Below are 22571 nucleotides of genomic sequence, written 5' to 3'. Positions count from 1 at the left end.
AAAAAAAATTTTTTTAATTAGCCTGACCTGTGGTAGCACAGTGGATAAAGCGTCGACCTGGAAATGCTGAGGTCGCCGATTTGAAACCCTGGGCTTGCCTGGTCAAGGCACATATGGGAGTTGATGCTTCCAGCTCCTCCCCCCCTTCTCTCTCTCTCTCTCCTCTCTCTCCCTCTCTGTCTCTCTCCTCTCTAAAAGTGAATAAAATTTAAAAAAATTTTAATTAAAAAAAAAGGAAAAATCCAGACTCTAAATCCATATAGGAGATTGGCAGTTGCCAGAAGCTGGGGTGAATGGGAGAATGAGGAATAACTGCTTAATGGGTACAGGGTTTCCTTTTGGGCTGATGAAAATGTTTTGGAAGTAGGTAGAAGTGGTAGTTGCACAACATAGTGAATATACTAAATGCCACTGAGTTGTTCCCTATAAAATGGTTAATAGGGAACCATTTACACCCCTTGGTGCACACTTACACCCCTCCTTTCCTCGAGCATGTACTTTTACTCTTTCTCCTGACTCTAAGGGTCCCCACGGGACTTGCAACTAGGGGAGCAAGGGGCAGTGGTAGTTCGACCTAGGCTATTCCCTTGAACCTGTCTCCCAGACCCCCATTTCTCTGACTTTTCAGGGAGCTAAAAGTAGCCCCAACCTGTCCCACTTCTGTCGCTGTGACTTACTTCTCAGTGAGCCCACATGGCACCATGTAATTAACTTCTTTCCTATAAGGTTTCTAGGGAGCCAAAGCAGCCCTGCCCAGGCTCTCTCCTAAATCCTTCTTTGTTTCACTGTCCCCAGCTTTAATAAACATGCTCTCAAAAAAAGGGGGGGGGCATCATTCATACTCCACAACTAATTCAATACGTCCAAGCAGAGTCTGAATAACAGAAAAACTAGTGAAATAAAAATACCAACAGCAGCACACAAACTTTGACATTACAAAGTGGTGTTACTTCCCCCAATTTCTCCAAATGCAAGGAGGTGCTGACAGCCACCAGCTGTATTTGAAGAGTAATTGTCACCACTTGCCAACCTCTCCAGTCCTAACTTTAAAGGATTCAAAATTTCCGTCTAAACATTTTTTCTTATGTTTAGATGGAATCACCAAGCAGAGTCCATTTCTCCAATGACTGCTTTGCTTATCCGTTTCCCAAAGGGAGGTCTTCTTCATATCTTCTTAAGCCAGACTGAGGAAGAAGTTAAGTAGTTGGACGATAAACCTAGAATATACCAGATACTTAATGAGGGCTTATGACGTGCCAAGGACGAAGCATTATCTCACTTCATCTTCACAGCATTTTACAGATGAAGAAATTGAGGGTGATTGCCTCAAGTAAAGGTTGGGGTGTGGTTTGAACCTCGCAACCTGTCTCCGAGGCCCACATTCAACTTTACTTCTTCTCTGCTGACTCCAAGAACCTGGCCTGTTTTTCTTTTTTTTACGCTGAGCCACTTGAATCACTCTGCTTACCGGCTGGCATCTGAATTTGAGACCTTTGGGGTGCAGGTTGGGGCCACGCCCCTTATTAACTATGCATGACAACCGAGCGCTCACTATGGACCAAGACTTCTCTCAATTCTCACTAGTCCCAATTTAAAGATGAGGAAACTGATGGCTCTAAATCGCAAAGGGAATGAGGAATCGGGCTTCGAAGCTGGGGCCTTATTCAGAGGCAAGAAATAAAGGGATACTCCAGTTAATTTGAAAACGTCTCCGGTCCACCTAAGCTGAGCCTTTTTTATACTCGAGCCACATGGGTCGCGTGCAGGGCCACGCCCAGCCTCTATTCTAGCCCAGCTCCACCCAGACTGGACCTTCCAAGATAAGCCGCGCACGGCCTACTCTGGGTAAACCGCAAGGCTGTAACTTAAAAGGACCCGGCCTCCTACACTTTAGTTGTCTTAGTGTTTGCCTGAGGAGAATATTATGGTACTTGTCATTTTCGTTCACCAGCAATAGAGACCGAAAGTGAGAACAAGTCAGAAAAGAGAAGGTTGACCGTTTATGGGTACATCAGGCATTCATTTGGGCAGCTACACCCTCAAGCGGTCCTTCATTCCCGACACCGCTGGTTACTAATAACGAGCAGAAGCGGCTACCAATGAGCTCCGTCAAGTAGCAAAGTGGGCAGGGCTAGCTCTTAAAGGAGCCAAAACCCGTTAGCAGACCGGATAATCCTGATGATGGCGGCTGGCGCGGCCTTAGCCTTGGCCCTGTGGCTACTCCTGCCGTCAGTCGGGGTGGAAGGGGCAGGACCCCCACCGATCCAGGACGGCGAGTTCACATTCCTGCTACCTGCAGGAAGGAAGCAATGTTTCTACCAATCCGCGCCGGCCAACGCAAGTCTCGAGACCGAGTACCAGGTAGAGTCCTTGGCCAGGGAGCGAGCGGAGCCAAGGGAAGGGGTGTGGCTAAGCAGCTACAGCAAGACTTGCATTAAAGAGGAAAGGGGCAGGAACCTGTGCGTAAGAACGTATGGGTGGAGTCTGCGAAAGTCAGACGGAAGGGTCGGACGCAACGCCTGGGAGAGGAAGGGTGGGTGGGAGTAATAGATGAAGGCGGGGCTAGAGTGAGACAGCCAGGAGGCGTGGCCAGTGAAGAATAGAGCCCTTCATAGGACTAAACTTTCGTAGGCGTGGCCAAAGGGTCGTGTCGGATTGAAGATGTTGGTGGGCGTGGCCAGGAAGCGCTATGAGAATGGGCGCAATCTACAGATGTTTTAGGCCCTGATGTTTTGGTTACAAGGCTGGACCCCTTGTCTCTTAGGGCGTGGCCAAATCAGGGGCGTGCCCAGGTAAAAGCCGATCAGACGAAAGGACTGATCCCAAAGCTGTCGTTATCAGTGGGCGCGGAGCCAAGGCTATGGGCGCGGCCCAAAGGACAGGTGGGGGCAAGACTCTGTTGCAAGTGTGGGTGTCTGCACTCAGGGAGGTCCCTAGTGGTCTGTTTGGGTCTGCGCGGTGCTTCAGCCCGGTCTTCTGGCAGGTGCCCTTGGCCTACCCCTAGCCCTCCACCTGCTCTTACCTGCCCCCCAGGTGATCGCAGGTGCTGGGCTGGATGTGGATTTCACATTGGAGAGCCCTCAGGGCGTGCTGCTGGTCAGTGAGTCCCGCAAAGCAGATGGGGTGCACACGTGAGTTCAGTCCCGCTGCCTGCTAGGGTTCGGTTACAGCCCTGCCCCTCCCCAGTGGCCTCCGGTTACTACCCTGCATATTTCGCAGAGTCCAGCTGGAGGCCATTCGGGGTCATATCTATGTGTCTGCCTTTCTGCCCAGGGTAGAACCCACGGAGGCTGGGGACTACAGGCTGTGCTTTGACAACTCCTTCAGCACAATCTCCGAGAAGTTGGTGTTCTTCGAACTTATCTTTGACAGCCTGCAGGACGATGAGGAGGTCGAAGGCTGGGCAGAGGTCGTGGAGCCTGAGGAGATGCTGGATGTCAAGATGGAGGACATCAAGGTGCGCCCAGGCCGAGCTGGGACCACTCCTCCCAGATTTCTGGCTTTGGGCAGCAGTGTGCTGCCCAACCTTGGCTGGGGTCCTCCTTGGCCTGACCCAGCCTCTCATAGCAGCGTTGCCCCCAACTTAATTACATTAACAGTGGCAGTTCACAGTTAAAAATAACTGCACATTTCTAGGTGTAAACCCTGATTTTTTTTTTTTTAAGAGAGAGGAGAGAGAGCCTGACCAGGTGGTGGTGCAGTGGATAGAGCGTTGGACTGGGATGCGGAAGAACCCAGGTTCGAGACTCGAGGTCGCCAGCTTGAGCTCAGGCTCATCTGGTTTGAGCAAGGCTCACCTCAAGCAAGGGGTTACTCGGTCTCCTGAAGGCCCACGGTCAAGGCACATATGAGAGAGCAATCAATGAACTAAGGTGTCACAATGAAAAACTGATGATCGATGCTTCTCATCTCTCTCCGTTCCTGTCTGTCTGTCCCTATCTATCTCTCTGTCACTGTAAAAATAAATAAATAAAATAAAAAAAAAAGAGAGAGAGAGAGAGAGAAAGGGACAGACAGCAACAGAGAAGAAGGGAGATGAGAAGCATCAACTCGTAGTTGCGGCACTTTCATTGTTCATTGATTATTTTCTCATATGTGCCTTGACTAGAAGGCTCCAGCTGAGCCAGTGACCCTTTGCTCAAGCCAGCGACCTTGGGCTTCAAGCCAGTGACCATGGGGTCATGTCTATGATCCCTCACTCAAGCCGACAATGCTGTGCTCAAGTTGGTGAGCCCATGCTCAAGCTGGCAACCTCAGGGTTTTGAAACTGAATCCTCAGTATCCCAGGTCAATGTTCTATCCACTAAGCCACTGCTTGCTCAGGCTAAACCCTGATTTTAAGGGCTTAAAAAACTCAATATCCATAACTACCCTATGAAGTAAGTAGTATACTCAAATCACCCCCATTTTATTGAGGCACAGGATGGCTAAGTAACTGTCCTAAAGCCACACAGCTAGCAACTGGCAGAGCCAATATTTGAACCCAGAAAGTCTGGCTTCAGCAACTGTGCTGTTATCCACTAGTAAATACATTCTTCACACTTAATTAAGCATTCAGTTTGCACAGCATTTCTGAGGGAATTGAAGCCCAGAAAAGTTAATTCAATTGCTTAAGATTTCACAGACAGTGAGTGGCAGAATGAGAATTTAGGCTCAGGCAGGCTGGTCAGTCCATGCTCTCAGCTTTTTTTCCCCCAGCAACACGGACTCACCCTGTTTCCTATTTTACTGGTCTCTGCTCCCCAAAGGACAGAGGCCTGACCCTGCTCCTCCCTTACTCCACAGGAGTCTATCGAGACCATGAGAACTCGTCTGGAACGCAGCATCCAGATGCTAACACTGCTGCGAGCCTTTGAGGCACGTGACCGCAACCTGCAGGAGGGCAACCTTGAACGGGTTAACTTCTGGTCGGCTGTGAATGTGGCTGTGCTGCTGCTAGTAGCTGTGCTGCAGGTCTGCACACTCAAGCGCTTCTTCCAGGATAAACGCCCTGTGCCTACGTAGTCCCTACCTCTGAAGGAAGAACAAGGAAAAGGAGTGGCACCAGGGTGCATGCGTGTGAGCCTTGGGGAGTCCCTTCACCAAATAGTTTCCTACAGGAGGGGAGGCTGTGCATTCTGGGCCTGACGGTGCGGCCCCTATGTGTCTTCCCTTCCAGGCCAGAACACTGGCTTGCAGGTCTAGGCCATCCAGAAAGGGTGACTGACTCAGTGGTTGTATCCACTTTCCTAGAAATTATGCACTGGGAAGGCACTGCAGTATTTGAATACAACCCTGGAGTTTTCTCGCCCCACCCATGTCCCCTACTGTAAGTGTGCCTTAGCCTGAGACTTCCAGCTGCACTACCACTGCCTGGTGTGGAATGGCGCCCAGGAAGCAAACTTCCCCTTCCCTTCCTCACTGGCTCTATGAGCCAGGTCATGGTGGGAAGGGGCTTGCTGCTCATGGGACCCCATGCCTTCCTTCCCCTCCTTGTTACTTTTCCTGGGGACTGTTGCTGCAGCTGAGGGTGGCCTGCTCAAGCCAGGGGCTGGGAAGTAGACTCTTGTTGCAGTGTTCTTGCCAGGACAGTCACTTTATTGACAGGAAGAAGCCGGCCCCTTGGCCCAGCAGGGGCTATGTGTGAGGTCCAGTAACAATTCCAGGAGCAGGGCCTATAAGACCACCTGCCCCTCCTGCTCTCCCTTATAGGGGCCCCAGACAGGGCTGACGGGGTGCCCTGGCCAAAGCCTGTACAGGAGCCTCACAGAATAAAGGGCAGTCTGGCCTGGGGACCGGAGCCAATAAATTACGGTCAGAAAATCACAGAGCCTGGTGATTGGGGCTCAGGGACACCAGCCACAACAGACCTGCCCCCAAGAGGGCAGTCAGGCAGGCGGGAGGGGTCTCCCACGAAGCTCAGAAGAAGGGTCTGGCGGGAGCCGATGGAGGTGGTCGCCTGGGCATAAGAGAAAAATCAGAAAGCAAAGTTTAACTGTGTCCTCAAGCTGGGCCAGAAGGCCTGGGGTCCCAAGATGGGGAAGAGGGGATCTTGGGGAAATGCTCAGGACTTCAGGGAGGAGAGAGGGCCTGACCACTGAACAGTGTGGGGTGGAGAGCCAGGATTCCCTTTCCTCTCAGCGATTCTGATGTCTGCCCCAGGCCTCTGCGGCGCATAGTGGGGTGGGGTGGCGGGGAATATTTGCTTCCACTCCTGGGGTTTCAGGAAGGTAAAAGCTCTCCCCTCTAGAGGATAGATTCCCCTGGAAGAAATGAAGCCTGCCAAGAGTAGAGCCCCCATGAGTGAGGTGTGGGGGAACCTGTTGTTGGAGGGGTGGGGTCCTCCTGGGGGTAAGGTAAGTAGCCAACATCAGCCTGAATGCCAACACAAAAGGCCCACACAGCAGCCATCAGAAGCTTCTTCCCTTTATTTTAGTTTATTAATAGGATACAGAGTGCAGGCACTTAACAGTGGTCAAACTGAGCGAGCAATGAGCAAAGTCTGCTCAGAGAGTGGCCACCTGGGGCCCGCCCCATGTGGGAAACCTGGGTAGGAGCCAAGGGGCCCCACAGCCTCCCCACCCACTCAAACCCAAGTCCAGGCCACTCTGGAAGTCAGGTGGAGGAAGGGGCGGAGGGAGGAGTGAGGCCAGTGGAGCTGGGGGTTCCAGACCTGGCAAAGGCACCTCTGGCAGCCAAAGCTGGGCCATGCGGTTAATACGGCCAAGGAAGGAATATGTACAACTTGGGCAGGACGGGCATCACTGGACCTGCTCCTGGCTTGCCACCAGGAGTTCCCACTGCTAAGTGGACACACTCCTTGCACCCCAGCAAATCAAACCTAAGGGTACAGGCGCCCTTGGTGCAGTTTCCAGAAGGTCCAGTCTACTCAGGCTTTCTAGGCCAGAAAATCCCCTGGGTGAGTCCCCTCTATACCAGCTGAGCTCCCTCATTTAAGATGATGCTCAGGGTCCAGTTCCCTCTGCTACCTGAGGCCTCTTTCCCCAAAGTGCAACACCCAAGTTCCCCTGACACTGGGGCTCCAGAGCCCCTTTATTCAGTGCTATGTCGAACTGGGAATAGGGGCCAGGCCAGTTCATGACTGGGCCAGGGTTAGGAAAGTCAGGGAGCCTCGTGCTAGCCTGGGGACAGGAGGACCAGAGACAGCAGAGGGGCCCAAACCACCGAAGCTCCTGCACCAAGGGTGCACAAGGAACCCCCCAGAAATGCCCCTGCAGCCTAGTCGAGCAGGGATGGCTCGGCTGGGCGGATAATGGTGGGACGGCTGGGCGCAGCCGGGGGTCTTCTGCTGCAAAGAGAATAAAGACAGACAAGGAAAGGGAGAAAGCAGTGAGGCTGGAAGCAGGGCAATGGTGAGGACCCAGACTCCGCCACCCCCTCTCAGGTTGCTGCCCTTTGCTAGATGCTCTGAAGGCTGCCATGGCGCAATGGAGGAGTTTTCCAAGTCTAGGTATTGGTAGCCCTGCAGTCACTTGCTCTGTGACCCTAGGCAAGTCCCCCAACCACCCTGGACCCCAGGCTCCTCATGGGACAAGTGTGGAGAAGAAAGCTTGGCCTAGAAGGTAAGGAGAGGTACAGCAGGGTTATGTGATGACTGATGTGTGTCCTCAGTAAGGAAGCAAAGACCAAAAGCAGGAGAAAGGGCCCAGTGTGAAGGTCCCCCAAGCTGTGTGGTAGGCCCACCAGCTCAGGCAGAGTACAGGCCCGCAGCCTTGGAGTCACCTTACTCTATCACTCTGCAACTTTGGGCAGTTGACTTGGCTTCTATGGGCCACAGTTTTTCAACCAGCCAAATAAGATGCTGGTGACTCTGCTCCCTGCAGCGTGCAGGCCAGTGGCTCTAAATGGTAGGCAACTAGGGGGCCAGCCTTACCTGGGCACTCCGGGGGGGATGCCGGGTGGAATCCGAGGGGGCCGAGACGGGATCTGAGGCGGGGCCGAGAAGGGGTCATTATTGGCAAATACGCTCTGGGGGCCGGGCCGGGATGGGATGGGAGGCGCTGAGAAGGAGGCTGCTGGCCCCACTGGCACAGGCATCAGGGGAGGCCCTGGAGTGGGACCCCTTACTGCTGGGGGCCGGCCTGGTGGGTGCACACTGGACGTGGGTCGGCGCTGTGGAGTGGGGCTGTGGAAGAAAGAGGTTATGAGCTGGAAACAGTGGGCACAAGCATCAGCCATGCTAGTGTGGCCACAGAAGCCTGAGCTGGACAGGGGGTGATGGCATCGTGACCTCCTCTGTGATGGGCTGGTACTAGCTACCAACCAGGGTAATGGGATCTTGCCTGGTATAGAGATGTGGGTGAGCTCTTGGTCCTGGGCAAGGGGCAGTACAGGTGCACTGGGATTCTCTGCCCACTCCCCAGACCTGCCGGAGATGGCCATCCTCCCTAAAACCTGTCCTTAGCCAAGGGACCCTGCTTCCCTCTGATCTCATTTTCACAAACATTTCCTTCTCACTGGCCCTGCTCAGGCCTCAACTCTGTGCTTCCTCCAAACTACTCTCCAGAGTTGAAAATCACTTCCAGAGCACACTTCTACCCTACAGATCAAGTCCGGTTGCCTCAGAGGCCACAAGCCCCTGCCCCCAAGGCTACCCCTGGGCCTGAGGATCACTGCTCCCCAGGCTGGAGGCTGTCCTGCCTTCCCTGTCTGATGCTCTGAATTACCCACACCAGGGTCTTATTTCTATTCAACAGCTCGCGAGAGTCAGAGGGGAGAAGATGTGCTGGTTATGCCCCCGTTTTGCCCCTTCAGATCCTATCCCGCCCCCATCCCCCACCATTCTTGGCCATACTCTGTGCCCCAGGCTGACTTCCATGGCTGGTGTTGCTTAGGTCTCCTGCCCTCTTTGGATTTCATTTGGGCTGAAGCAATGGAAGGCACCAGGAGACCATCTGATCTTTAACCCTTCTCTCCCTGTCCTTTTGGGCTGAGGTGGGCTACCATCTCCCAACTGTGACTAGTCCTGGCTTCTGTGCCATCTGGATTGGTCCCTTTTACTGTGCCCGCCTGTGGACTGGGAGAGGTGCTAGGAACCCAAAGGCAGCAGCCTCCGCATAAGTGGGTGACCAGGCCTCACAGACCTGTGGTTGATGGTGTTCTGGAGCCAGGTGTCATCAACAGGTGGGGGCACGGGAGTGGACACAGTGCTGGTGCTGATGTCTCCAATGATGTTGAGAGCCTCCTTGAGTGCATGGTACATGCGCAACATTTCGTCCCGCCGCTGGGCCTGATCAGCTGACTCTTCCATGAGGCTGGTCTGGTCTGCTGACGAGTATAGGTAGGCCAGTAGCTCATGGTGGATGAAGGCCTTTGTCTGGGGGGCAAGGTTCAGAGAGGTCAGGGCTTCCACCATACCAACTGTGAACTCAGCCAACCATTGAGACTGGCTGGAAAAGCATCTACCACAGTAGGTAGGGTTTTCTTTGTCTATCATACAATAAGATATTTAAAATACAGCTTTCCAACCAGCTGTCTTCCAAGTTGCTCAGGGATGCTTTCAAGTGTTCTTCCAACACATTTTATTAGATTATCTTAATTAAAGTTATTCCTAGAAGCATACCTCTTACTACTATCGAAATTTTATGCTCTTGTTTTTTTTTGTTTGTTTTTTTTTCTGAAGCTGGAAACGGGGAAAGACAGTCAGACAGACTCCCGCATGCGCCCAACCGGGATCCACCCTGCACGCCCACCAAGGGCGGACGCTTTGCCCACCAGCGGGCGTCGCTCTGTCGGGACCAGAGCCACTCTAGCACCTGGGGCAGAGGCCAAGGAGCCATCCCCAGCGCCTGGGCCATCTTTGCTCCAATGAAGCCTCGGCTGCGGGAGGGGGAGAGAGACAGAGAGGAAGGAGAGGGGGAGGGGTGGAGAAGCAGACGGGCGCTTCCCCTGTGTGCCCTGGCCGGGAATCGAACCCGGGACTTCCGCACGCCAGGCCGACGCTCTACCACTGAGCCAACCGGCCAGGGCCTTTATGCTCTTGTTTTATCTTCAAACTGGCTTTTGTTCAGAAACTATAGCAAGTCCTCTAATAATATTGTTTAGTTCAATGTCATTTAATTATATAACAGATGTGATGTCATAGGAACCTAACCCTTGTTTATTTATAACTATTAGCCTATGGTGTTTTTTAAATTTAAGTATAGTTAGTATATACAATACTATATTAGTTATATTAGTTTCAGGTGTATGTCAATTAGTCTATGGAAAACTTGGGTTTCATTATTTGTCATTTCATTTATAGTCACAGAACCTATCCATAATGTTAACTGAGAAATTACTGCACAAGTTTCAGTTAATTTTATACTTTGTTCTTGAATCTTCCAATCTTACTATAGGATACAGTAGTTTTTAAATCATGTGTACATGAGCTTCAACAGATAGGCATACTTTTTTTTATAATTTTTCAATGTTTACGCCTCTAAATTATTTTTCTTGTCTAACTACACTGACTAGTAACTCTACATGAAAGTTAAAAGTGAAAATGGCCAACTTGTTCTTGATTTTAGAGGGGATGCTTCCATAGCATGCCCATTAAGGTCAAGAGTGGCTTGAGACTGAAATACATTGAGTCAGTGGATGTATGACACCTCATAACAAAAGATTCCTTCTACAAAATGTATATATTGGAAATTTTCTCAAACATCTCTAAAGATGACCATGTTTTCGATAATTTCTAAGTGTGAATGCATCAGATATTCAAACATTTAAATTTTGAAAAACTGGTAAAAGGAAAAGTAAAATATAATCTAAAGACACTATAAAGTACAGCAAAAACTCCTTTGTCCACACTGGCCTCCTCAGCCCCCCTGAATTCTCCTTCTAGGAAGCAAGTGCTCTCACTAGGTTCTTGTACAAAATGCCAGAGATGTCTGTGCATACACGATATGTATGTACCTCCCCCCCTTTTAAAAGATTTTATTTATTGATTTGAGAAAGAGAGAAAGAGAGAAGGGGGAGGAATGGGAAGCATTAACTCATATTAGCTGCTTCTTGTATGTGCCTTGACTGGGCAAGCCCTGGGTTTCGAACTTACAACATTAGCATTCCAAGTCGATACTTTATCCATTTGCATCACCACAGGTCGGGCTGTACTACTCTCTTTTTACACAAATGGAGCCTTCCTGTATATTGTTATGCTCCATACCTTTCCACTTAATAATAAAAGTTATAGACCTGAACATATTCATAATTTTTTTTTGGCAATAGAATGGATATTTATTAAATAGATTCTATTTAAAAGATAGAGATTTCCAATCTTTAGCCACTACAAAACACTGCTGAAAATTTTTTAAAAAATCATGTATATGCTCAATTGGCATGCGGGCAAATGTTTCTGTGGGAGAAATTCCTGCAAGTAGAATTACAGGGTCAAAGCATATATGCATTTAAAATTTCAGGCTGCAGAACCATTTATTTCCTAAATCCCATCTATATGTGAGAACATACCAGGGCACCCACAAAATTTAACACTGATCATCACTGAGAAGGAGACCATGAGGAACTGCATTTTACCAAACAGAAGCCTAAATGAGAAGCTTATGGGCACCTGGGCAGGCGGGTAATACTGAAAGTAAAGTTGGGCTGGGCTGTAGGCCATCAGGAGGCCAAGGCCGCCAATACCAGGCTACAGTTGAGGAGAGACTCAGTTGGGCTTTGAATCCCACCTCTTACTCTCCTGAGTGTTGGGCAGGTTTCTTGACTTCTCTGGGTCTCCATTTTCCTGTCTGTAAATGGGATGACAGCAGTCCCTCTCCTAGGGTTATTATAAGACTAAAAAAAAATAATTTAGAGGACACGCATACATGTTGTGTTAGCTTAAATTATAAATGGAAGTATCAGCCCTGTGTGGACTTTACCTTCCAATTTTCCACAAGAGGATGGAAATCCTGATTTTGATGTTAAAAGGCGCTGACTAACTCTAATTTTTTATTTTATACAATACAGTGTTTAGGCTAAATATGGTTGCCATCACCCCTGGCCCCTCCCTGTGACTGGGGCCAGATACTTACGTTGTTGATCATGAGGTGCATGATGGTCTTTGGCATGAGGTCGCGGATGGACTTGTTGATTATGGCCACGTAGGAATCCACTAGGTTGCGAATGGTCTCCACTTGGCGCTCCAGCTGTGGGTCCATGGAGAAGGTGTTCTCCTGCACTCCATCCTCATTTTCTGCCTGCAAGGTGGGAGGTGAGGCAGTGAAGGGGAACTGTGGTCTAAGGAGAGCGTGGGGAGCCCCTCTTCTCTGGAAATTGCTTTCCCTGTGCCACCTACAACCAACCCTCCAGGGCTGGCCCCCGATGGCCGTGTCAGCACCATGTGGCCCTGCTTGCCCGTGGCCTAAACTGCCTGGACCTGGGGTGACCACAGCCTAAGCTAGGCTAGATCTAGATCCTCTCGTTTGGGAATTGAAACAACATGTTATTTTGGGGACCGAGGATGGCCATGTTCACTCTACCTAAAGGAGGGGAGAAGAGAGAACAAAGCAGATGGGATCCCAGTCCCTATTCTATTTTTTTTTTAAGCAAGAGAGACAGAGAGAGGGACAGACAGGAAGGAGAGAGATGAGAAGCATCAATGGTTTGTTGTGGCATCCTAGTTGTTCATTGATTGCTTTCTCATATGTGCCTTGACCAGGGGGCTACAGCGGAGCAAGTGACCCCTTGCACAAGCCAGCGACCTTGAGCTCAAGCCAGTGACCATGGGGTCATGTCTATGATCCCACACTCAAGCTGGTGAGTCTGTGCTCAAGCCAGACGAGCCTGCGCTCAACCTGGTGACCTCAGAGTTTTGAACCTGGGTCCTCTGAGTCCCAATCCGAAGCTCTATTTACTGTGCTGCCTGGTTAGGCTCCCAATCCCTCTTCATCTCTGCCCTTGGCTTTAGCTGGAGAACCTTCTGGGCCCTGATAACACAATCCTCCTCCACCTTTCTGCTTTGTTTGCTTGAGGGTATGGGCTACATGCCTTCCGAGAGTTCTAGCAAATACAACCTGGAAATGACTCATCTTGTTTATCCTGTGAGAACCCAGCCCCCTTCCTCTCCCAGATGTGGTCAACTTAGCCAAAGGTGTGCTAGCCAGGCAGGGCGTGGCAGTTCCTCACCTGGTCCTTCTCTGGGTAGACGCCAGCTCGGAGGAATGAGGCCTTCCAGCTGTCTACGTCCTCTTGAGAATCACAGGCCAGCTCTATCTGCCGCAGGTCCTTGTAGACATTCCTATGAGAAGAAGAGAGAAGAGGCAAGTGCTTGACCTTGACTGTGGGCCCAGCTCGGGTGTAGTGAGCTCTGGGGTCTGTGAGTGACCAGGATTCACACTTGACCCAGACACTCATGACCAGAGGCCCCAGGATGGTAGCAGCATCTGTACCCTATCCTGTTCCATAGGCAGGCACGGGTGAAATGGCCAACAAGCAGCCCCAAAGCGCTGGCATGAAATTTGGGTTTGAGGTTAGGCATGGAGCTCTGTGATGGCCAACTGGTGGTCAGTGAGTAGCTGCCCTGAGAGACTTCTGGAAGGAGTCACGAAGGGAGGGGAATGTCTTTGTTGCTCTTCCTTCTCTTCCCAATGTCTGCAACATCATCAGCCATTTTGGACCAAGAGGAGGAAAGCTGAGGAATAGGGAGGGCCTGGGCACACATGCCTGTGGAGCTGCCCCACCTGCCCTGGAGGGTAAAGTCTTAACTTGACATATAAAAAAACCAAATCATCTATCTTGTTTCCTCTACTATTATTCTGGGTTTTCTGAACTCCTAAACAATATATTAGGTAATACCTTCAACCCTCTGCACAGGGGGACACAGGGCCAGGGTGGTGAGACAGCTGCCAAGTGTCAGTCAGCAAGGACAGAGCCCAGATGCCCCCATGTACCCCATAAACTGTGCTCCTAACTGTCCCCTAGCCTACCCTGCCTCCGCCTCCCCCATCTCAGCTAATGGCAGCTCCTTCCCTGCAGGAGCTCAGAGTCATTTCTCCACACCCACATCTACCAGGAATTTGGTTAACTCTATTGAAAACTGCGCCCTCCTCCTCTATGTCCTCAGTGCCACCGGGGTCCAGCCCCACCATCTCCCACCTGGACCAGCACAGTCTCTTGGTCCTAGTCTCCTGGGCTGCCGTTACCCCCATGTCTGTTTCTCCCACAGTCACCAGAAGGCACCTGTGAGCACCTGAGTAGGGTCCTGTCCCTGTTTCGAACCCTCCAAGGTTCCTCCATCATTTCATCCTAGACTCTGCCCAGAGGTCTTCCCTGACCACCCATCGGAAGTGCCGATGGCATTTTTGTTTCTCACCTGACTCCCTTTCTACAACATGACACTCCAGGGCAAAGACTACATACACCAGTGCTCAGTGGATGCAGCTGAAAGACTGAAAGGTCATCGGTCTCCACCCTGGAACCCTTTGGGCACCCACCTCTGCTCCGTGTTGAAGATGGCGAAGACATGCTTGTTGGACATGAAGCCTTTCTCTACGTCGCGAATTTTAAGGTTGTCCAAAGGCAGCATGTACTTCTTCTCTTTCTCCTAAGGGTAGAAGGCAAGGGTTACCACCCTCCCTCCTGTTAGGGATATGTTCCATATAACTGGCTGGGTTCCCAACCAATGCAAGGGTTGACAACAAAGGAACAACAGAGCCGGGGTTACCCTGTGCTGTTTAAATGAAGACAAGAGGATGCCCAGGGCTGGACCACTGCCAACACCTGACACCTCCCATGTTAGTCACCACTCAGATGAAGTAATCCACTATTGCTGCTGTGTTGCTCACCCTGGCCTAGCCATGCTCTTCTCCCTGACATTGCCTGAATGTCCTACACAAGTTCCCATCTGGGAGCTTTGCACATCTGAACCTCTGCCTGAACTGCAATGCCCATGCCTTTGTGGCTCCTTCCTTGCCTCCTTCAGGTCTTTGTGCAGAGGAGACCCTCTTGGCAACATCTGCCCTCACCTTATCCCATGCCCCCTCCACCGATCCCCACTTCTCCCCTTGGTGCTTCACAACACAACACAATGTATCTTTTTTTGAGAGAGAAAGGAAGCATTAAATCATAAATGTGGCACTTCAGTTGTTCACTGATTGCTTCTCATACGTGCCTTGACCAGGGGGTTCTAGCCAAACCAGTGACCTCTTACTCAAGCTAGTGAACTTGGGCTCAAGCCAGTGATCACTGACATGATCCCACACTTAAGCCAGAGACCTCGCACTCAAGCTGGTAAACTGTGCTCCAGCGGATGAGCCTGCACTTAAGCCAGTGACCTCGGGGTTTTGAACTTGCATCCCAGGTCAATGCTCTAATCACTGAGCAACCACAGGTAGGCACAATGTATCTTGTTTATTGACTTAGGGCACTGTCTGTTACCTGGACTGACCCTTCAGTTCCTGGAGGGCAGGAACTCCTGTCTATTTTCACTATTGACACATGAAAGATGCTCAAAACTGGCCAGCTCTAACTCTACCCAGAATCCAGCCACTTCTCCCCTCCAAGCTGAGAGAATGAACCGTTCACTCAGCTATAGCTTCAAAAGGAGCTTGAAAATGAGTTACCAATATGCTCCCATTTTTAGAGGGGAGACAGAGGCACGGAGAGGGGCAGGCAGGGGATCAGGGGTGAGGCTGGGATTTCAGATAATCCAGGGGGTGTAAAGCAAGGCCCCACCGAATTGAGGCCTGAGCTTCAAAGCCATAGAAGTGTTACTTGCTTCCTAAGGGCAACCCCGTTTAGGAAGTGCCTACTGATGGCTGCTGGGGAAGCAGCTGGGGTGGACGTGTTGCTTGTCCAGGAGCACAGGCTTGGCAAATCACACTCTGGAGCCCAATGTTCACCCACAGTCATCGGCTAAACAACTACAGGGCTGGTGCATCATCGTTAGTACTAGCAATAGCAATGTATTCATGTGTAACGCACGAGCACACACTAGCTGGGTTTTCACATCAGGAAATAACGTGTTGTCAGGGTCCCCCGGTCCCATGCTCACCTGAGCCACAGCTGTTCTCAAGGACTGCTGTGAAGTGCTGCTCCTCTCATGAAACCTACCCCTTTCCCCACCAGGGAAGCATCATGCTCAGGGAGGGAAACTGGCACAGCAAGCGAGTGAGCACAGAGGGACGTGTGCCCCAAAGCCAGGTTCTCGGCACCACTCTCCCAGCCTCTAACTCCTGGGTGACTTTGGGGGAGAGCCCTGCCACCTCATCCAGCAGTTCACTTCTTCCCACCTGTGTTGTCCCTGTCTCTCAGAAGAGCCAAGAAAGAAGCCAACGTGTCTTATGCTTCCAAATTCAAGAGCATCCACAGTGATGGAAGGGAAGGGGGCCAGGGGGTTCCCCGGCAGGTGAGGGCTGCCCCTCCCTGACTATGTGCCCTTGAGCAAGCCACTACCCCTCTGCATCAGTTCCTGCATCTGTCAAAGGCAGACAGGTGTCTTGTCCTTGTTAGAGCTGAGCATTGACTTTGTGCACCAACCCCAGAGCCAGTGCTTAGAAGACACCAGGGGTTTTCTTTTCTCTCTCATGGTTCCAGGGTCAGCCTACCAGGCTCTGGGCAGGGAGGAAGCAGGATACAGCACTTCTTCAGGGCCAGAGGCTGAGCTGCAGTGTGGCTGGGAGAAGGGCCTAGTGCCCAGAAGATGGGGGTCCCCACACTCATTCAGGTGCCAGACTTGGAGTTAAAGGGAGGGAGGGTGATGAAGAAAGGATGTCCTAGTTGTCCTTGTAAGTTCTGGGGGCTCTAGAAGGGGCCAGGACGGGAGTTCCCTTATCGGAAGTTTGTGGAAAGGCCTTCACTGCCCCCACCCTGCTGTGTCATGAGGCAAGAAGTTTCTAGCCAGCAGGGCAGGCCAAGTAACTGAGTCACAGTCCTTTTGGGCCCTGCGCGAGACACCACATCTGGAATTGTTTAGAGTGTGATTCCACCCAGAGCACAGCGGCTGCCTTCCTGATGCTGCTGGCGCGTGCGCGCGCGCGCACACACACACACACACAGCTGTGTGTGCCCGCCCCACCCCGACCCCCAAGGAAACTGTCTCCCGCACGCAGAGGCCACGGACCCAAACCCTCCTTCCCACCCACCCCCTCCTTAGGATTTCCTGAAAACCCACAACTTTTTCCAGATGCAAGCCAGCCCAGCCTCGCCACGTCAGAAAAGCTACAGCAGATTGTCACGGGCAGAGAAGTGGCTTCCTTGCCTGCTCAGAGGTGCTGAAGCGTGGTGGCCCTGCTGCTGCCTGGGGGGCCCACGGGATGTACAGCCGGCCCCGCCAACCCAGTGTTCAGACTACCTGTTCAGGGGGCTCTGAATGTGTACAGTAGTCTGCACATTGGTTAGGCTGGGCTCGGGCCAGCGGCACGTCGGGACGAGGGCCCCCCAAACTTGCTGCCACCCCCACAGAGAGGCAGACCTGCAGGTGAGTGTCATCGCCCACCACCCTGTCGTCCCCCCCCCCCCCGGGGTGGAGACTCGGATAGAAGGTTCTGGAATCCAGAAGAAGGGCTTGGGTGGGAGAAAAGTCTCCAGGGAATGGCAGAGGGAGGCCCAATGCAGGTTGTCACGTTGGGGGCCCTGGCTGAACTGTCTCCCTATTATCTCTTGCTGTAACCAACTTCTCTGGTTTATTTTTTTAAATAAAGAAATACAAATGTCCTGCCCCTCTCTGAGGCTTCTCTAAGAAAGCCTGGCTGCAAGGATGGCCACCATGTATGACTCTGAGGATCCCAGATGGGATCCTAACTTGGGTGGGGGCACAGGATTTTGCTCCCGCCCCTCCTGGTCTGAGCCTGCTTTATATCTGGGGATACACAAGGCCCCTTTCACAGGCCTGCTGGTTCTCATTACCATCGTGGGCATTTGGCTCTCCTCCCACACTTCCCCTGCCTCTGGTCTGGGGCCCCAAGGGAGGGTCTGGAGCTCCTGCTTCCAACTGCCAGGTGAGAGGTAAATGAAGGGCCTCTCTTGAAGTTCAAGAAGAAGCTCTGAAACTGGGCTTGCAATGGTGCCAAGCGGAGAACCAGGCTGGGGCTTGGGCCCCAAAGCCCATTTAAAACTGCTCAAGGCCAATACCAGGCCCTGGGGACCCACGAGTCCAAAGGCAGGGACCAGCCCCGAGCTTGCCTGACAGCTGACAAACCACAGAGCAGGCTGGGTTTCAGACTGCGGGGGCGGAAAGGGAAAAAAATGTGAAAGCGTCACCCCACCCCTCTCTCAGCCATTTTAGGGAGCTGATGTGGCCACGAGGGCTCTTTGAGGAACGCCTGCATGCTCTCACCCTCCCTCTACATCCAAATCTCATGAAGCTGTGAGGCCTTGGATCACTGCCCCCCCCAACCCCCCCACCCCCATTTAAAAACACCTACCCAACAGTGTCCTTTCCTTCATGGGACTCAGAGCTCCTGAGGTTTCCAGGACATCATGGGGTGAATGTCTGGCCTCGTGTGAAGCGGGATGATTTCACCTCTAAATACCCTCCCTTAGAGGAACCACATCCGGCCTGGGCTGTGGGACAGTGGTGTAGGCTGGGGCCCCTCCTCTGCTGTGACATGAAGTCACTACTTGGAGCTTCAGTTTCCTCATGGACAAAGTGTGAGGATTTCCTGAGAAGAATACCCTCCATGTGTGGCCTCAGTGGGCTTCACAAATAAGAGAGCCACCCAGGGGTCCTGACAGAGCTCTACCTGCCTTGTCTCTGAACCTGGTGAAAGTACACACAGTTGGGCCTAGGCCTGCCATTCTGGAATGGGCTCAGCTGCCAGTGCGGCTTGCAATACTGCTCTCTGAGGTTACTGTTCCTAGTGCTGTTCCATGATGAGGCCTCCCTCTGTCCTGATCAGGACAAGCAAGTGTGTAACATTCTAAAGATAGACACCAGCTAAGCACCTCGCAGTAGGTAGGGTCATTCTACCCAATTCACAGATGAGGAAACTGAGGCCCAGAGAGGCTAAGGGCCTAGCTGAGCCCATGGAGGTTGCAGACCATGGAACACCAGTGTCTCAGCAGCCTAGCCATGAGCCTGAGTCCCTGATGCCAGGCTGTTTCCCTCTAAGAGCAAGAAGCTCCCCTGCTTGGCTTTTGAGGCTGGGGTCAATTTCCAACCTGCCAGTGGCTCCCTCCCCCATCTCCCTTCCCTCTATCAGGTTAGACCCCAAAGGGGGCCCAGAGGGGTTGGGATACGATGTATAATGCATTGTATCCCCTTCAGCCCTGGCTGTTACCATCCTAATGGTAAGCTCTGAGGCACAGTGGTACTCAGGGAACCTTTCTTTAATGAAAGAGTAAGTGAGTAAATGAATGAACAAGTGAGCAAGTGAATGACGAGTGAACAACCATTATTCTCACCCTACGGTCCTGTGCCCGCCAGTCACTCACCTCCTCATCCTTGTACCAGGACAGAGACTCGGCAGTGAGCACAAACCAGTACTCCTTGGAGCCACCCTTCATCAGGCTGATGTTGTTGATGGTCAGCCAGCCCCTGCGGATCACCTGGGGAGAAGAGCACAGCTCAGTGGAGGACCCACTGCCCAGCGCAGCCCAGCCTCAGCGCAAAAGCCAGTGCCCTCGCCCCCAGCAGGGCAGGAAGCCAGGGACCAAGGCAGAGGCACCTCCAACCCAGACAGCCAACCCAACTCTGCCTTGCTCAAGCACTTCCCGCTGGCAAACAGTGTGGGGCACTTGGGTGGACAGTCACCAACTCAGTTACATGCCAGGTTTGACTGGAAACAAACTCGGCCCCTGGGGTTAGGTTGAGTTAGCACAGGTGGCAAAAGGTACACTTGCTGAAAGGGTCCCAGAGGAGGGATCCCAGGCCTATGTGTGGGGTCATTATCACAGGAAATATGACACTGAAGGAATCATAATTATCTCAGTGAGACATGAATATGAGGGATGCCCCTCATGCTCCTTGGAAGGTAGATGTCCACAGAGGGCTGGAGGAGTCACCCACACAATGAAGTAGTTCTTTTTCTCTCTCCTTTCAGGAGCCACCGGCAGAGGCTCACCTTGGAGCCTTGACTCTGATGCCTGCTCTGCTGGCTCATCTGCCCAGCTCCTAGGGCAGGTGTTCAGCAGCACAGGCACCTGCTTTGACAGCACCCACCCTGGGGCTCCCTTCTCCGCTGGCTCTTATCACAGTCTGAGGATGAAGGGTCAACTCTATCCACAGCGCTAAGGGAGAAGGTTTGAGCCCAGAGCACTTACAAGGAATATATCCCATGTTATAGACTCAAGCCCCGTGGTCTCTTTTCTGTGCCTGACACATTGGGCTGAGAGACCCCTTGGATAGGGGTAATCAGGCATTGGCTGTCATTGGAGAGAGGCAAAGCCCAGGCCTACACAGTACACTCACCTGATAGCTAAATGCAGGCACCCTGGGGTGCCACACTCTCATATTCCCTGGGCCATGGAGGCATGTGTGGGCTAGAACTACTCTGGACTAGGGACCCTGGGGCAGCAGGAAAGCAGGTGGAGGCACAGGCAGGGCCACCTGGGGCCAAGGCAGCAATATACTAGGCCTATGTGCAGAGGGTAGGCGTAAATGGCTGCAAACAGCTGGTGCTGGGACCCCAGATTGGGGTGAGGCAGGAGCACCCAACCTGGGGCCCCCATGCCTGCCTAGTGGGTGGGTGTCAGGAGGGACTCTAGCCTGTTTACCCTGACCTGCCCCCAAGCCTGCTAAATCTTCATAGGGTAACCAGCCACCAGCCTTCATCCCTCCTGGGGCTAGACTTAGGCTCTAAGCCTCAGCGCATAAAGATGGAGGTGGCCAAAGAGTGCCCAGGGACCCCATGTAGAAGTCCTTGCCCAGGCTGGAGATGGCATGAGATGCCACCTGGAAGCCATTGTTAAGACTAAGGACATAAACTTCTCTCTCCCTAGGATGACGAGGCAGCATTTTGGAGTCTTTTGTCCATCATGGAGCAGGCAATGACTTCTGGCACCTGCCCAGGCACAGGCGGCCTGGTGGGCAAGGGGGCAGAGGCTGTCAGTGCCAACAAGGTCATAGTATCCTCCGTAGCAGCAGGGTGGCCAACTTACCCTAGTTTGTCCAGGATCCCCCAATTTATCACTAAAAGTCTCAGGTCCTGGGAATACCCTCAGTCCTAAGGTAAGCAGCAAGATTGGTCATGCTGGGGGCAAGGCTGGTCTCCAGACTTAGGCTCAAGACCTTCTTGCCTAGGACCCAAGAAGCCTCTGCCTCTGGCCACTTTATCCAGCCCCAGAGCTTCGAGCTGTGCTCCTGACCCCTCCACTCCCCCAGGGGTAGGTGGGGCCTGCCTTGGCTTAGTCTAGGTCCACAGAGTGGGTGTTTTTAACCTTCAGTTCAGTCATTGATTGACAGCTAGGGGAGGGAGAATGAAGGGGTTCAAAAGACAGGCTGTCACTGCTCTCCAGAGAAATCCTCCCATGGATAGGCCTCCGCATTCTCAGGTCCAGCCTGGTTCCCAGGGGCAGATGTGCCCCAACCACCTCTTGGTGGTCTGCCTGCCTCCACCGTCAGTTAGTATAGTAGACAGAGCTGGCAGGCAGGGTCCTGGCTGTGCTGCAGGGCATGTGGACATGAGAGGGGGTCCATACCAGGAATGGCACATTTGCATGTTTGGGCAGGAGGCTGCTAGTCAGATCTGGAGAAGCCCCCAAGTTCCCTTCTCCCTTGAGCCACCCAGAGAACTGCCTTCATGGGAACCCAAAAGGGGTCAGTGACAGAATCCCATCCTGGGGAGGTGCAAACTGTGCGTGGCAGACACAGGTGCTGAGTCTAGAGAAAAAGAAGTACTTGGGCCCTCTCATCCAAAAGCCAGATTTGTGCCCAAGGGGACTGGGCTTAGAATAAGGTGGGGCAGGAGTGGAGTGGGCAGGGGAGCTAGAGAGGCAGGCAGGGCTCCCATGTCCTAGTTTGCACAGCAACAGGCATGCCAGGGTGGGAGAAAGGGCCACAGGGATAGCACGGGCAGCAGGCAAGAAGCGACATAGCTGGTGCCCACCAGCAGGGTGGCCTAGCCTCCTCCCAGGCGTCCAGTGGCCCAGGCAGGGATGGCAACCATAGCTGGGAAACCCAGGGACCAGCCATGCTTTTGGCAGGGCTGGGCTTTGTGGCCAGGGGTGTGGAATCCAGCGGGAAAAGAATGACTCAACCTCTCCGGGGTGTGGAAAGAAGCAGGCCCCTGGGCTGTTTAGAGGCGGGAAATCATTCAAGTTCAAAGGGGGTTAAAGGCAACATGTGGGAAAGTGGGAATCAGGGGCCAAGGACAATCTATCCTCCTGCCACCCCCTCCCCTGGCCAAGCTTTGTCTCTTTCTGTATCTTCGGAGAGAATTCTAGGCCCTGGCATAAGTAAGGCCCTTGCACAGGATCAGCTGAGCTAAGGGAAAGATCCTGTGGAAGGTCCCCACCAGAGGGTGCTTCAGGGGCTGAAGAGAGAGGCCATCCAGGAGAAAGAGGCTGCTGTTAGGGCCGGAGGCCTAGAGGGCTCCGAGATGGAGACCTCTGGGGCTGAAGCCAGCTGTCCCGAGGCAGTCACCTTGAAAATAGCTCAACTCTCAGGCCAGAGCAGCACCTGCTCCCCCCGGGTGGGGCCACACAAGGAGAGGAGG

The 22571-nt window shown here is 52.5% G+C and overlaps 2 protein-coding genes across 13 annotated transcripts in view; one reads left to right on the top strand and one right to left on the bottom strand.

The window, feature by feature from the left end:
• Window positions 1–2106: 2106 nt before the first annotated feature.
• On the top strand, window positions 2107–5805 carry TMED1 (transmembrane p24 trafficking protein 1). The gene is made up of 4 exons (XM_066273563.1): window positions 2107–2361; window positions 3034–3131; window positions 3274–3457; window positions 4786–5805. The coding sequence occupies exons 1-4, from the start codon at window positions 2179–2181 to the stop codon at window positions 5002–5004; spliced, it is 684 nt and encodes a 227-aa protein (XP_066129660.1). The 5' UTR covers window positions 2107–2178; the 3' UTR covers window positions 5005–5805.
• DNM2 (dynamin 2) overlaps window positions 5557–22571 on the bottom strand; it is a 92599-nt gene continuing 75584 nt past the window's right edge. For 7 of the 12 annotated variants that reach the window (XM_066273478.1, XM_066273512.1, XM_066273544.1 and 4 more), the window contains 7 exons: window positions 19351–19464; window positions 14412–14521; window positions 13105–13216; window positions 12012–12176; window positions 9084–9316; window positions 7874–8125; window positions 6390–7288 (listed from right to left, as the gene is read on the bottom strand). In XM_066273478.1, the coding sequence (XP_066129575.1) occupies window positions 7219–7288; window positions 7874–8125; window positions 9084–9316; window positions 12012–12176; window positions 13105–13216; window positions 14412–14521; window positions 19351–19464 (1056 nt within the window). In that variant the 3' untranslated portion in view covers window positions 6390–7218. Of the gene's footprint in view, window positions 5939–6389; window positions 7289–7873; window positions 8126–9083; window positions 9317–12011; window positions 12177–13104; window positions 13217–14411; window positions 14522–19350; window positions 19465–22571 lie in introns of those variants that run through there. The other 5 variants (XM_066273529.1, XM_066273487.1, XM_066273519.1 and 2 more) reach the window with 2 other exon arrangements.

Source organism: Saccopteryx bilineata, chromosome 1, assembly GCF_036850765.1.
Source record: "Saccopteryx bilineata isolate mSacBil1 chromosome 1, mSacBil1_pri_phased_curated, whole genome shotgun sequence".
Classification (NCBI taxonomy): domain Eukaryota; kingdom Metazoa; phylum Chordata; class Mammalia; order Chiroptera; family Emballonuridae; genus Saccopteryx; species Saccopteryx bilineata.
Note: the sequence above shows the minus strand (reverse complement) of the source record. Positions and strands in the feature narration are given on the sequence as shown.